General features: G+C 37.1%; 1 protein-coding gene across 2 annotated transcripts; it reads left to right on the top strand.

Moving 5' to 3' along the window:
* Positions 1-3,581: 3,581 nt before the first annotated feature.
* LOC18445050 (Protein phosphatase 2C family protein) lies at positions 3,582-10,419 on the top strand. Of its 2 annotated transcripts, none has more exons than XM_006855197.4 (5): positions 3,582-3,657; positions 6,768-7,016; positions 8,208-8,484; positions 8,703-8,857; positions 10,056-10,419. In XM_006855197.4, exons 1-5 carry the CDS (start codon positions 3,625-3,627, stop codon positions 10,191-10,193), a joined length of 852 nt encoding a protein of 283 aa, XP_006855259.1. In that variant the 5' UTR covers positions 3,582-3,624; the 3' UTR covers positions 10,194-10,419. The 2 variants fall into 2 exon arrangements, with proteins under 2 accessions (XP_006855259.1, XP_011627353.1); XM_011629051.3 differs by having other exon boundaries at positions 9,907-10,419.
* Positions 10,420-14,497: the final 4,078 nt, after the last annotated feature.

Here is a 14,497-nt window from a genome sequence, read left to right as displayed (position 1 = left end):
TTTTTTTTTCATTTTTTTTTTTTTCATAGTTAAGTACAAATTACATTGAACAAAAAAAAAAGGAAAAAGTATAGAATGAGACGATATACTTTTGATACAAGGTGATCACAATAATATTGACCATTGGATGTGAAATTGGATATTAATATGCCTTTAACCTCAAAATGTGTTAGGTATTGTAACAAGTATTTTCATACCTAGGTTGCCAAATGTTGAGAAAGATTGCCCAAGGTCCTTTTCAAAATCAAGCACTCCTTATGGTGCTAGTTGAGTGCAAGGGTGGGGCATATCAGAGGTGGATGTTGTGATTCAGCTTCACAACTTAATCTCGTTGGGTCCAGCTCGAAATAGATCAAGAAGTGTTTGGGGTCCACCTCCTCTTTCTATGCTTAAGTTAAACTTTGATAGTAGTTCACACGGTAATCTTGGGCTGGCAGGTGTAAGAGGAGTGATTTGTGACTCCAATGATCTTATCTTTCTCACATATGTAGGTCCGATTGGTGAAGTCACGGCTAATTTTGCTGCAATGACAGCTCTTATACAAAGTTTAAAATTTTTTGGAGCTAATTTGGGGGAAGACCATGTATTATATAGGGAGATTTGCATAATGCACTTAAATGGTGCAAAACAGAGATTAGGGTTCCTTGGGAACTTAAATCTCATTGGCTTCAAATTCTCGACTTCTTGTTAGGGCATTATGCTTCTTTTCTACATGTTTTTAGGGAAACAAACTATTTAGCTGATTCCTTTGTCAAAGGGGGTGTGTCTTTACCCTCTCTATCTATCTCAAATGATGTAATCCCATTTGGGTAGCCTTTTCTATTAATAAAAAATTCGGATATTGGTAATAAAAAAAAATATCCATTGACCAAGTTCAACCTTCAAAACAATTTTTTTTGAATTTCGTGACGCATCCAAGCTATCAAATTTCATATATCAAATGGTTGTAAGGATTTGTAACCACTTTGTATCAAAGTAAATAGTCTCATTGCATAAAATCCCAAAAAAAATTACAAATTTATGCCCATCAACTTGTCATATGTTACTTTCAATAGAGACGAAATTATCGGATTACCTATAAGAGGTTGACAATTTCAACATTTGTCATATTTTTTTTATTTAATTTCAAAATACCCATAAATAACAAATAGTCTTGAGTTGGATAGTTCCGAAAGGGTATTGTTTAATATGTGATCTTATAGGTATTTTGATAATTCTCCTTCAATAAAAAAAATTTGGTAAGATAGTTTTTTGAAATTATAGTACAAAAGGATAAAAAGAGGGAGGTGAATTTTGACCATTTATGTTGACTCAATTTGTTTTCCTTTAGTTTTCGTTTCTTTTTCCTTAAATAGGAATGCCTGTGCAGAACAAAAAAAAGTAATTTCTACAAAAATAATAATAATTTCACAGCTCCATTTGAAATTAGTAATTCCTCAAAAAAATTCCTTAAATATAAATTATTTGTTAAATATAAAGACAATACTTCCCACCAAAATACGAAGAACAGTGCCCTATTCGAGTTAAAATAGGAAATCCTCTTGTGTAAGAATGCCCATTTCAACAATATAGCAACGAAATAGGTAAATAATATTAGAGAAAAGTTTATATAGAGCCGAGGCTCTAAGCAATCAAATTTGAGCCTACCTCAAAAATTTCACTAGAAAATAGTTTAAACAAACGGCACCTATTATTATGAAAATAGTTTAATTAAAAGTTATAAAATTAAATATGATAAATTTAATGGTAATAAGAGAGTGAATTTTAAATTTCTCAACATTCTTATTTTTCAATTCAATTTGCCTAATCCCTTTTTTTTATATATTTCTAAATGCACATCTAAAATCTCTTTACTTGCATATGTCCTTAGTTTGTTATATATCCCAATGATAAAGTTGCCAAACAAAATATTGTTGAAAACCCCTTCTATGTCGATCAAAATATTGATTGAAATAAATAATTTATCATGGAGAAGAGATATGAATTAGGATGAAAAGAAAATGGATTGTATACAATGAAACCATTTACTTTTGATACAAAGTAGTCACAATTTCTTACAACTATTTGATGTCAAATTTGATAGCTTGGATGTATCACAAAGTTCAATTTTTTTTTTTTGAAGTTTGAGTTTGGTCAATGGAATAATTGTAACCACTCAATTGCACATCCAATGGTCATGACTAATGTGATCAAATTGTATCAAAGGTAACTAGTCTCATTTTATACTTTCTCAAAAAGAAATTCATTAAGAAATTCTAAAAGGCCTTTTTCATGCTAATTATGTAACCAAAAATAGTATCCTAGAAATAGGAATCGCTATAAGAGTATTTTTCTTATCCAAAAAGATTTAAAAAAGAAAAGAAAATACAAGATAGAAAATAAAACACTCATCTCCATTTATACTATTTTTGTTCTCCAACAAAACCGACACGTCATACATTGGTGTTAAAGTGTGTTGCTGACCAAGACAAAGTCATGTGTACATAAACAAGGTCCTCATACAATCCAAAAGTGAAAGTTATTTATCAACGGCCCACGGGTCTTAAATGAAATGGTCAATTCATTTCATGGAAAACTAAACGTAGAAAAAATTAAACTTCCATCCTTTTAAAGTCGTAGATTGGGAAACGGACTGTAGAAACACACCCCCACCCCCCCACCCCCCTTACTCACCAGGTTTTCATTTTTACTTACACCATCGAGGTAATATTTTTTAAAAAAAATAGGTAAGGGACTATCTTCCGTATTGAATTATCCAAAAAAAAAAAAAAACAAAAAAAAAAAAAAACGGTAGTAAGAATACTTACAGTGCCCTGCCCAGCCCTGCCAGCTTGGACCACTAAAAGAGGCCCTGCCCTAATTATCCAGGCTAAAGAATTTTTTTTAAAAAAAAAATTGCAAAGAAAAATACTGGCCCGTTATGGCCATGGCACCTACGGCCAGATCTTGCAGCCCTAGCCCTAATGTTTTAGGGTGGAGCTAATCAGGCCTGAACCACCCTGCCCATTGCCATGATAGGAGAGAGAAAAAGAAACTTATGAGGAGAGGATAGTAAGGGTAGCAATAGGTTGGGTCAGGTTCAGGTTCAGCTGGACCCAAAAATAAACTATAGTACCTGGACCGGGATTCAGACCCAGACCCAAACCCAAACCCAATCAGGTCCAAAGTCCCCAAACCTAGACTTAAAAAGATATATTTAATTCAAAAAACAAAAAGAGAAACTACTTGGACCTGAACTTAGACCCAAACTCCCATCTAGATCCAACACCGACCCAAACACAAATCAGGTCTAATCTACTATACCCAGACCCAACATGTGACCGTACCCAAAACAGGGTCGGGTCTCGGGTCCCGGGTCCCTGTTCCCAAGTGCGACCAAATAGGAGGCGCCTGTAGCACCTGAGCAGTGAGAAAGAGAGAACGGGTTGTAACCGCTGAATTACGCATAGAAAAAGAGGATATCTCACGTGCGTAAAAAGGAACCGTGAACGCGTGACGCCCACCATGGCACGGTCCGTGCCTTGAACGAGTCGGCGGTACAACACTTACAAAACCGAGAGCCCTCCGCCTGTCTCTGTGTTTCTTCTTATTTTGTGTTTGGGTGTCTAAAAGCGCCAGGTGATCATGACTGGAAGAGAAATCTTGCACAAGATGAAGGTCCTCTCTCTCTCTCTCGCCTCTTTATTTGGTTACTTGCGCTATCTGGTTTTCCTTTATCCTTTCTCTCTTGAAATTCTGTGTTTTTTCTCACTCTAATAATTTGAACGTTTTAGTCTTTCTTATGTCCCTCTGTTCGGTATTGTTGTAAATCTTTGGTAAATTTCAATTTCATAGTAACAGAGAAAATGGGTGACCGGAATCATGAGAATTGGATCACTTCCTCTTCTTTTATGTACTGCGTTTGATTATATTGTGTTGGCGTCTCTCATGAAATTCAATTATGTATGTCCCGGAATTGTCATTAGATAGAGTTGCTTCCCACAAATTCTCTGTGGAATGAGTTGGTTTTGTGCCTGCTCATGGTGTATTTTCTTCTGAAAATAAAGGGAATGATCTGATCATTTCTCCGCAACATAAAGGTAGTGATCTGATCAGTTGTGATCATAAGCTGAACTCGCCGTTCGTGGCATTTGTGTATCTCTAATGGACTTTCAGCGCATCTGCTTAGATAAACCCTTGTTTGGTATTGGGGAACAAACCCCATGCTCGTAGTACACTGCTACTTCTTACCTGTCAGGGCTTAGAAGTGATTACCATAACCTGACAAATGTGTTCCGTTGGTTTTTAAATTGACAGTTAGTGAGTACCGATGGACATTGATGCTAGAAATAGATATTAATGTCTAGTGATGATTAGCAAAAATAAACATGAATTGGTGTTCATAGAAGAGTTACATTTTTATTGGAGCGTCCCTTTCTAACTCTTGGCATGTGATTTAAGTTTATTACAAATTTTGGCGCCTTCGGATGCAGGAGTCTGCTGTGGTTTTTTATGGATTTAGAACGTGAAACATATTTTAAACTACCAGAAATGCATTTGGCCTTAGGTCTCTCCATTTGCAGCACTAAAAAATAGTGCAGATATAATGGTTTGAAGGAATAAAATGGGCGGCGCAATTAGAGTTCCAAAATACCCTGCTTTTGAAGTTCATAGTTTTTTCAGATTCATGATCGTTATTGTTGAGATCATTGACAAGAAAAGACTCTCACCATGTTGCATGTGAACATTCAAGAATGTGGTTTATAGTTGTTCCACTCTCACCATGTCGCATGTGAACATCCAAAATATAGTCGACCTGTAAAACTTTGGATCCGAAATCCATCATAGGGATGAACAGGTGTCTAGACACATTCATGGCGAGATTACTGGCTCTTACATGCCCAAGAATGGAGAAAGCTGTGAAGTTAAACTTTAAAACACGTGGTGGACTGGTGAATTTTCCTGCCTAATTAGTCAATAAGGGAACTTGATTAGTAAATTTGAGTAGTAACTAATTAGTAAAATAGATGAGTAGTGGTAAATTGGAAGAGTAGTATAGCTAACTCACATGCTGAGGGAGGCTTTTACATTTGGGACCATGATTGTATTGGCATGTACACTCTGTTGCTTCGAATAATCTGAGTTTCATTCCCGAAAAGAGTGATTAGTTGTTTCCTTGACTTGCGCTTCCCATGATACATATTCATTTTGACAGATGCCCCATCTTCCATTTGTTTTCTCTTGGCTTGTTCTTAGATTAGTTCTCCATCCCTGTGCTATTTTTTCTTTTCGGCACATGATTGCTTGGCGTAAGATTTGTTTTACTTGCTTTCTTCGGAGAAATTTCAGAGATCTATATGCGTATAGTGCTTTCATGAACTAAGCTTCATTTTTCTCTTGAATGGTCACAACCCCAATGGGTCTGAAAACCTCTCGATAACATGTTTGCAAACTTCGCATCTTTGGGGAATGGTGGTCAATGAAACATTGCAATTAATACCGAACTATTGGGCCATATGGTGGACACATATCCATTAGGACTTTCATGGCTACCATCTCTTCTTAGACCATACATAGAGAGAATTCCTTATGGGAAATAATACCTAATGGTCCTATGCATGCTATGTTATAATCATCTGGAATCTGCTGTGTGTTTTCAAGAGGGATGGTGATGACGAGTCCTAGTTTCTTTTCCAGACTGTCACCATGGACTGCAGTTCATCTCCTCTGCCCATCTTGAGAATTGATAGAGGGTGCCCCAATGAATGTGTGCTCCAAATGAGTGGTATATATTATTCACATGTACTTTTTCATTCCTGATTAGAAACTAATTTATTTGGGCTGGGTCCACGGGAGGGGAATTCAGGCAGGTCCACAGGAAGGGAATTCAGGCAGGTTTCTTTTTAAGGGACGAAGCCAATATTCGGGAGTGCAGGTAGTTAACTTAGTTTCTTTGATAAAAAAACAATGACATTTTCCTTTTCTGATTATTCCTGGGATGACATGCAAAACTAGTGAAGCTCTAAACTTGATTGCTGGTCGATCACCTACTAGCTACTTGGATTCTTCTTGAGCAGACAACATGACTGCTAGTATTCGATCACTTATGTGATAGATAGTTGGTCCATGGACTTCGGCATTTCTGCTACTCATACAATGGGTAGTTACTGAGGGTAATTGATCTCCCTCTGGTTGGTAAATGGCTCTGCCGGTTGGAAAACCATTAAAGATGAAAGCCTGGAAACTATTGAGACTAAATAAAGAGTGATCAAGATCTGCTGGAAATTCAACAGAAGATATAATGATTTATTATCATCTCAAAGAGGAGTGATGATCAACCTGTTTCACCAACTGTAAATAACAGGGAAATAACTACAGAACTGGTGTGACGGTACCTTTGTCTTCCTATTCTGTCATGAAAAACATTTGAGATTACCACTGCAGAAGTATGCTATTTCCCATTGGACTATGTAAATCGTAGTGTGGACTATGTAAACTGTAGTCCATTGGGATATTAACAAGCTCAATGAAATGGGCATTGATAGAGAGATTGTGTATGCCATGACTGGATCCATCATGTCACCCTTCATCTTCCATTGCATGGTGATAGCACGGATGAGCTGAAGTTTTATAATTTCATTATTCAAATGAATCATATTATATGTTTCCATTACAAAATTTAGAAGTTCTCATTTTTTTTGGGAATGTTTCCTTTTAGATTTTAATTTGATTGAACTATCATACCTGATCATGACATTACTGAATATGGGGTTTTGTGATCTTTTTAGGCAGCAGCAGGTTTCTGCCCATCAACATCAGACACAGGAAAGGGGAAGAGCAAGCTGTGTAGGCATGTCACTCATGGATTTCACTTGGTTAAGGGCAAGGCTAGGCATGCCATGGAGGATTATGTGGTGGCCCAATTCCGTAAAGTAAAGGATACTGAGTTGGGCTTATTTGCAATTTTCGATGGCCATTTGGGTCATGATGTGCCAAATTACTTGCAGTCCAACTTGTTTGATAACATTCTGAAGCAGGTACAATGTTTTGACTTATTTCCATTATTTATTTGTTTATATTCTTTAGAAATGACATGCAAAGACAGAATATAAGTGAAGCCCCTATATATGAGTCAGTGACTCCAAATAAATGAGAACACAAAATGATATGCTCATGAGCTCAGAGGAAAACCTTTTCACTTCAGTCTCATGCTTCACCTAAAATTGGACTTGATTAGTAGCTTCCTTTAATGTTCATCTATCTTAGTAGCTTTGACTTACATGCCGATTAACTGTTTTTTGCAAATTGTTTCTCATTTGCCCCATTGGTATTTTTTTGAGCCATTTTTAGGTAAATGAAATGCTTTTTCTCAAATTCAATTGCTAGATTTTCTTTCAGAGTAAATGTATGTTATAATGAATCAAGGTTTTTATCATGATAATAATGAGATATTTTAAGATGGGTGTGGTCTACGTTCCACACCATGTGGACGCTCGAAGGGTGCTCAAGCAACTTTCAACAGCTCAGATTGAAGAGGGCTAAAATTCATCGTCGTTTTTATTTTTATTTTTATTTTTAGTTTACAAATGGGGTGTCGATACCCTTTATAGGAAGAACTAATAAAAAATGAAGAATATTTCAGATTAGTAAAAGGGAAATTTATCAAATGACACATGAGAGATGAACATTAATTACCTTACCCGTATCTTTTGATTCAATTTTTTCAATACCAAAAACACAAGATCATGATCTTGTGTTGAAATAGTTGCAATTGGGTAGAAATTTAAATAGTTCATCTCTCATGGTATCACGATAAGATAAAGATGATTTCAATTTATCTGAGATAATTGTCACTGAAGTTTTAGGACATCCTAAACTTTTCTTGACAAGGAAAGCCATTCATATGAAATCCACGTTTGCAGGTTCTGGGCATATATGACAAGATGTGAGAAGTTGTAAAAATGCTAAAAACAAATACAGGCAATTACTGTTTGGGTGACTCTTTATCCATAATGTTTGGATAGGCCAATTAACTCGTGGTCTCAAGGATTTAATTCTCCATTTGGAAAAAGCCGAAACCAAAGAAAAGAAAAAGTAAAAGTTTGACGCAAAATTAGACACCCAACGAGAACAAGAAAAATTTCTGCTATGATTATGTCATCAAAACGTGTGAATTTCTAGAAAGGTTCTCAGGACATGAATGTAACTTGCACATCTTTTGCAAGCAGCAAGACTTTTGGACACACACAGAGAATGCAATAAAGAAAGCGTACGAAATAACTGATGATAAGATATTGGAGAAAGTGGTCGATTTGGGAAGTGGAGGTTCAACTGCTGTCACTGCCATACTAATGAATTGTGAGAAGCTAGTCATAGCGAATGTCGGTGATTCACGGGCAGTTGTTAGCAGAAATGGTGTGGCTAAACAGCTATCTGTTGACCATGAACCAAACAAAGAGCGTGAGGCCATTGAGAAGAAAGGTGGCTTTGTATCAAACCTCCCAGGTACTGCAAGCTTCTTATTCTGGGATCGCCTCTTCTGGTTATACAATTTGGTCATGATCTTTTGAATTGTATTTTGCCTTGTGGTTAGGAAGTTTTGAATTAAAGATGCCCAAAACATTTTCAAAACATTTTCCTTGACTCTTCCTTATGTCATCTTTCTTTAGTTTATAATTACAAAGCTCTTATTGAGTTAATGGTCTTCATATTGCTTGGGACAGGTGATGTTCCTCGTGTTGATGGGCAGTTGGCGGTAGCCAGGGCATTTGGGGACAGAAGCTTGAAAGCTCATGTCAGTTCTGAACCACATGTTGTGGTGGAGATCATTGAGCCTGATACGGAGTTTCTCATCTTGGCAAGTGATGGTCTATGGAAGGTTGGTTGGAAAGAAAACTCTCTCTCTCTCTCACATATATATATATATATATATATATATGGGCAATGATTTCATACAACGGTTGTATAGTACTATGATGCAACAACCTTCAAAAATCATGTTACGGATATTTTTTTTATCCTAATTTTGAAACATATACTCTTTTCATTCTAACGAACAATCACAAAAAAGAAAAATTCGAAAATGCAACCTAGAAAGTGTTTATTTAGCCCAATTAACATAGGCCGCCCATTTTGGTGAGATGTTTAGATTGAGGCCATAGAATGATCTTTTTTTAAAAAAAAAATTTTTTGGATAGCTTTATTTTCATTAGATTAACAATATTAAAAAAGAAAAAAATGATTTTGAATTCATAAAGGCCTAGATTTTGAAATTCATCAAATTGACGGTCTAGATTCATTGTTGGAGGGGATTCATTTCGACCATATATAGGGTGCAAATTAGTTTTTTTTTTTTAGATTGATTATTGGGGATGAAGAGAGTGAGTGAGTAAAATTTTGGGTCATACAAATACCTCAAATATAATTTTCTAGAAATGTGGTTGCGTTATACTATGATACAACCATTGCATGAAATCACTGCCCTATATATATCTATGGAAGGTTGGAGAAACTCTCTCTCTCTAACTCACAAACGTGTGTGTACGCACGCATGCACCCCTATGTGTGTTACCAAGATCAGGTAGCGTTCTACAAAAGCAAGTTAACTGTGCACTTGCACTTGCTCACTTTGGCAAAGCACCCCATAGGAGGATTCGTTAGATGACCAATGTTAGGAATCACCTGATGACTAATTTCAACATGAAAAAAAAAAAAGACTTTTTGAGTTACACCTAGATATGTACCCCTCCAAAAAACACAGTTCCCGTTCAATCCAAGGGCATCAACCTTTTTAGACTTTCCTAGACAGTTCCGGAGTTAGATCATAGTACCCAATTTTGTTTATAATTTGGTTGCTAGTTGAGCCAATTGCATCCCCAAAGTTGGGAGTCGTGATCCATGAAAGTGATCCAACTATGGTGTTTTCAGAGGCATTATCTATTTCGTTCCATGGATCATATTTCTCTACTTCTGTAGTACACGTCTCAGGCACCATGTAAACAAGGAGGTGATGATTCTTTGGGCTATCCTGTTATCTCTCTCTCATGTCCACGGCTTGTGTTTTTTGCTATATTAAGGTTATGACAAACCAGGAAGCAGTAGATTCAATTCGATCTGTGAAGGATGCGCAGGCTGCAGCTAAGCATCTCACAGAGGCAGCTTTGAACAGAAAAAGCAAAGACGATATCTCATGTGTCGTCGTGCGTTTCCTCTGACCTTTTGCTCTGCATTGTGTGTATATTTCTGTTCCAGTTTCAAGAAAGGCTACTCTTGCAAGTGTGTTGCGGCCTGGTTGTTTCACCTCATGGGGGTGTTGATGTAATCATAGTACAAAAATTCAAACAAAAGATTGTATTTATTGAATGTAGTCTGTCATCGCCATAGAATCTCTCGTACGGCAATGTTGTTTTACTTTTAATGAAAATGTGATTTTATTTATGATGAACTGTGGCCATGCTTAGAGGGGAGGGGATATCAAATCTTAGCCACGGCTTCTCTTAACAAGCTTTCTTTCGCTCTAGACGGTCTCCCTAGGCGCGGTGGCATCTTTCACAGGCCACTTTGGAGCACCGTGGCTTTTCCTATTTTCTATCTCTGAACTATTTTCCTAAGAGGCTCCAACTCTTCTTCTCACAGAATACTTCTCATCAATCCCTTCCCACTCGCATCACCTTTTTATTGAAACCTATGGAAAGATAACTCTAACATAGAGATGAACCCTAGAGGACTTTTGACCCATCAAAACAGCAGAACCTCTAACCTAATCTGATGGGATTCCATGTTCTTCACCATATTTTCAAATTCAAGGAATTTCTTATCTAACTTGATAACAGCTTAATCTAATCCTTGAACTTATCATACTGAATCTAGTAATGTCACATTTAAACATCATCCTTTATTACAAAGTTGATCTAGCATTTGTGGTTTACTTTTTGCTATTTTCTCTCGATTCGGTACTTTAGTGAAGCTATTAACCATTTGTTTGTTTGTTGGTATATATATCAACTTCTTCGGTGAACAAATTCTCACGAACATTGTGATAGTGCACTTCAATCTGCGTCGTACGTGCACGAAAGTTTGATTTCATGGCAAAATTATTGAACAGATGTTGTCGATGTGATTTCGGACATTCTAATCCATCGATTCTCCTAAAGCATTTGGGTCAACCATATACTTTGCCCTGGGGTTTCATTGCAGCTCTATATTCAGTTTCTGTTGATGATCTTACAATTGGTTGCTTCTTGCTTGCCCATGATACACGTCCAAATCCCATACTGAAACTATTACCAATGATTGCTTAGTTGACTTACTTGAGTCCACATCATATTAACCTAGTAGCTTGGTAGGAATTTGGTGCCCATAAAACAGATCTATATCAATGGGTGTCTTTAAATACCTCAATATTCACTACTGCATCTATGTGAGTTGCCTCGGCTCTTGCACGAATTGACTCACGATCACAACTGAATATGGAAAGTTTGGTAAGATCATGGTGATTTCGGTTGGAATTGTAGTGAGCTTATAGATTGTTTTTTATCACTGATTTTATGAGTCTTTAACAACAGATCCAGGGGTTTTACCATGGACTAACTCTAGATATTTATAGGCAACCTGTTGATTTCCATTACATTGTGCTTTGGTAAGGGAAATACATATAATCAGTACAATAAGGGAAATACATGTAATTAGTACAACAAGCAGTAAAGATTTAAAAAAAAGAAGAGGAACACTAAAAATATTCCTGCAAGCTTGTGCCTCTCTGCCTCAATTTTCACCTATGGTTGTCTTTTTATTTTTTTCTTCTGTTCTTTTTTTTTTTTTGGTTGTTGGGCTTGGGGAGAGCAGTGTAAAGTTTGATCACAATTAGGGATTTGATCCCCTTTGGCCTTAAAACTTTGTCAAACCCTGCTCCTTGTCACTTTGAACACTAAATTTTACCCCTTAGGTTAGAATACCAAATCCAAATCCAACTTTCCCAGGACTGAGTCCAATTGAGAAATGAGGAGGGTTGAGATAGGTTGGCAGCCAGTGAAAAGTTTTTGCCACATCCCTATCATTAATCCTGATAAAGCAAAATGGTGAAACATAATTTATATAGCCAACCCAAAATAGTCGGGATAAAGCTCAAATGATGGTGATGATGGGCAATGATGAAAATCAAATGTGTAACGCTTTTTTCGATACAATTCAAGGGCTTGTGTCTGTCAGCATGCACACTTTAGGCTGTCACTCTCTCTTTAACACAATTGTATAACAAAGGGTCTAACCAAACAAGAGTCTAACCCCCTTCAAATGGCCAAGGCATGGAGTATTTATAGACTTGGGGTGGTATTGGGGATTTTTTGCTATTTTTTAATTTCAGGGGAAGTTCTTTGGGCCGAAATTGTTCTATAATTTGATGAGGAGTGAATCATGAACGATTAGACGAAAATCTTATCCATTAAGTACTCATAGGCATGGAGCTATGAATCGATCATTGACCAATGATCACTCTGCAGCAACCTTGATTTTTCTCTTGATTTTATTTCTAAACTAGTTCTAATCCGTCAAGTGTTGTTTGGTGTAAGAGAACCCAACATGACATCAAACCAGCCTGGTCAACTATGGAGTATGGGACTGGATTACACTGCGGTCATCCTATCCCTTCAACATGGGTTTTAAAGCCACAGATGGACCTTGGGACCCCCCCATTACTAAAACAAACAGTTAAAAGGTAGGGAATGCAATGGTATCCGGGCAATGGAAAACTGCCTATTGTAGATGCACAAGGTTGATTGATCAGACTGACACAAGGTATCACATATACAGGAACTATGGAAACCTGCAGGAGACCATCAAAATGGTCTCAAATCAAGGTCAAGATTGAGGATCCACATAATATGTGAAATAGGATCTTGCTGTAAAAAATCATGAGTTTAGGAGACCATTGTGACACTAAAGTATCACAAGGATGGTCAATAAGGGAGGTTAGTTAAACGCCCACTAGATCGACTCAGAAAGTTGTCAAAATACAAATCCAAGAGGTGCTCAAAATACCCTTAGAAAATCATGACATTCCAACACCATATGCTGGAGATTTGGGACTAAAGTTAGATGTACTGATGGGCACTATTTGGACCAAAAAAGCGGGTCAGTTCACAAAACGATCTGTAGTGTCCGATGAAACCAAAACTTGGTAGAATAAATGGTTAGCCCTTAAACCCATGCAGGTCTAAATTTTAGCTCAATCTGATAGCATTTTTGAAGAGTTCCTTGAAAGTACAATGTGGGTGGCTTCTTGGACACTGTCAAGGCCCACAAACATAAAGTAGCAATCCTATTGAAAGGACCAAATAGGCACCTCCCAAGATGACCTTTCGCAACCTTTTGGGCCATATCTCTCAAACTCCAAGGTGAAACGAGTTGAAATTTCGAGAATTGTTCCTCACTCAGTGCTCTTTCCATCTGTATACATGTTAATGGCATTATTTTCTTGGACTAGTACCAAATTGATAATCAAAGTAGGGGATCAAATGGGTCATAGCTGGTTGCAGGCCGCATGACCTCCACCCACCTTTCAATCAATTTCATTTCCTTATATTTGGAAATGAAAGTTTGTTAATAAGCTCCTCACTCAATTCCTAAAACATCAATGAATTTATTGTGTGTGGTTATTTACAAGATTGAAATGTGGCCCAAAATGAATACTGTGACAAAATGGCCTCTGGTCAATTAACTCAATAATCCATTAATATGAGGAGATTTTGCATGGAACTTGAGGCAAACCTCCTCATATTAACTCAATATGGTTATTTCATTTTGAAATGTGGCCCAAAATGAATGCTGTGACAGAATGGCCTCTGGTCAATTAATTCAATAATCCATTAATATGAGGAGATTTTGCTTTTCGAGTTTCGAAAGGCAAACCATATATATGTCCCCAAAATAACCATAAGTAACTTGTCCATTGAAAAAAAATGGGGCAAAATGTTTGCTTTTTAGATGATCTAAACTTTTGGGTTTCTACCAATCAGTTGAAGATGGGCCTAGAAGTCTCTGCATGTGACTTGAATGTGGTGTGCACGGGGTAATACGGTGGCCGCACACACCCTAGAACTGGGCTGTTGTGGCGTACAACTGGTCACACTCAGCCTGAAACATGGTGTGCATGACCCAAAGAACGTCGTGAAGTCCACAACAAGGGTGCGCATGGCTAATCCCAGATCATAAGTAATCAAGATTAGGCTCGCCCATGGTCCGGTCAAGCACAATCCTGCTCAAGGTCAGGTCACGTGTGGTGTTGACTTTGCTGAAAGTTGGACATGGTGAACTAGTATGGTCCCTCATTCTTTTTTTTTTTTTAGCGGCATAAAAAAACCTCTAAAGATTTCACCGCACCCCCTCATCTCTTATCTCTCTCTGACTTTTGACAATAAAAATTAGCTCTAACAAATGTTTTTATACCATTTCAACCCAAAAACTTTTTTAACCATCTTTTCTGGTTTCCACCCATTAAAAACATTTTTGGATTGAAATGATA

This window comes from Amborella trichopoda, chromosome 2 (assembly GCF_054954075.1).
Source record: "Amborella trichopoda isolate Santa Cruz 75 chromosome 2, AtrichopodaSantaCruz75HAP2 v2.0, whole genome shotgun sequence".
Taxonomy (NCBI): domain Eukaryota; kingdom Viridiplantae; phylum Streptophyta; class Magnoliopsida; order Amborellales; family Amborellaceae; genus Amborella; species Amborella trichopoda.
Note: the sequence above shows the minus strand (reverse complement) of the source record. Positions and strands in the feature narration are given on the sequence as shown.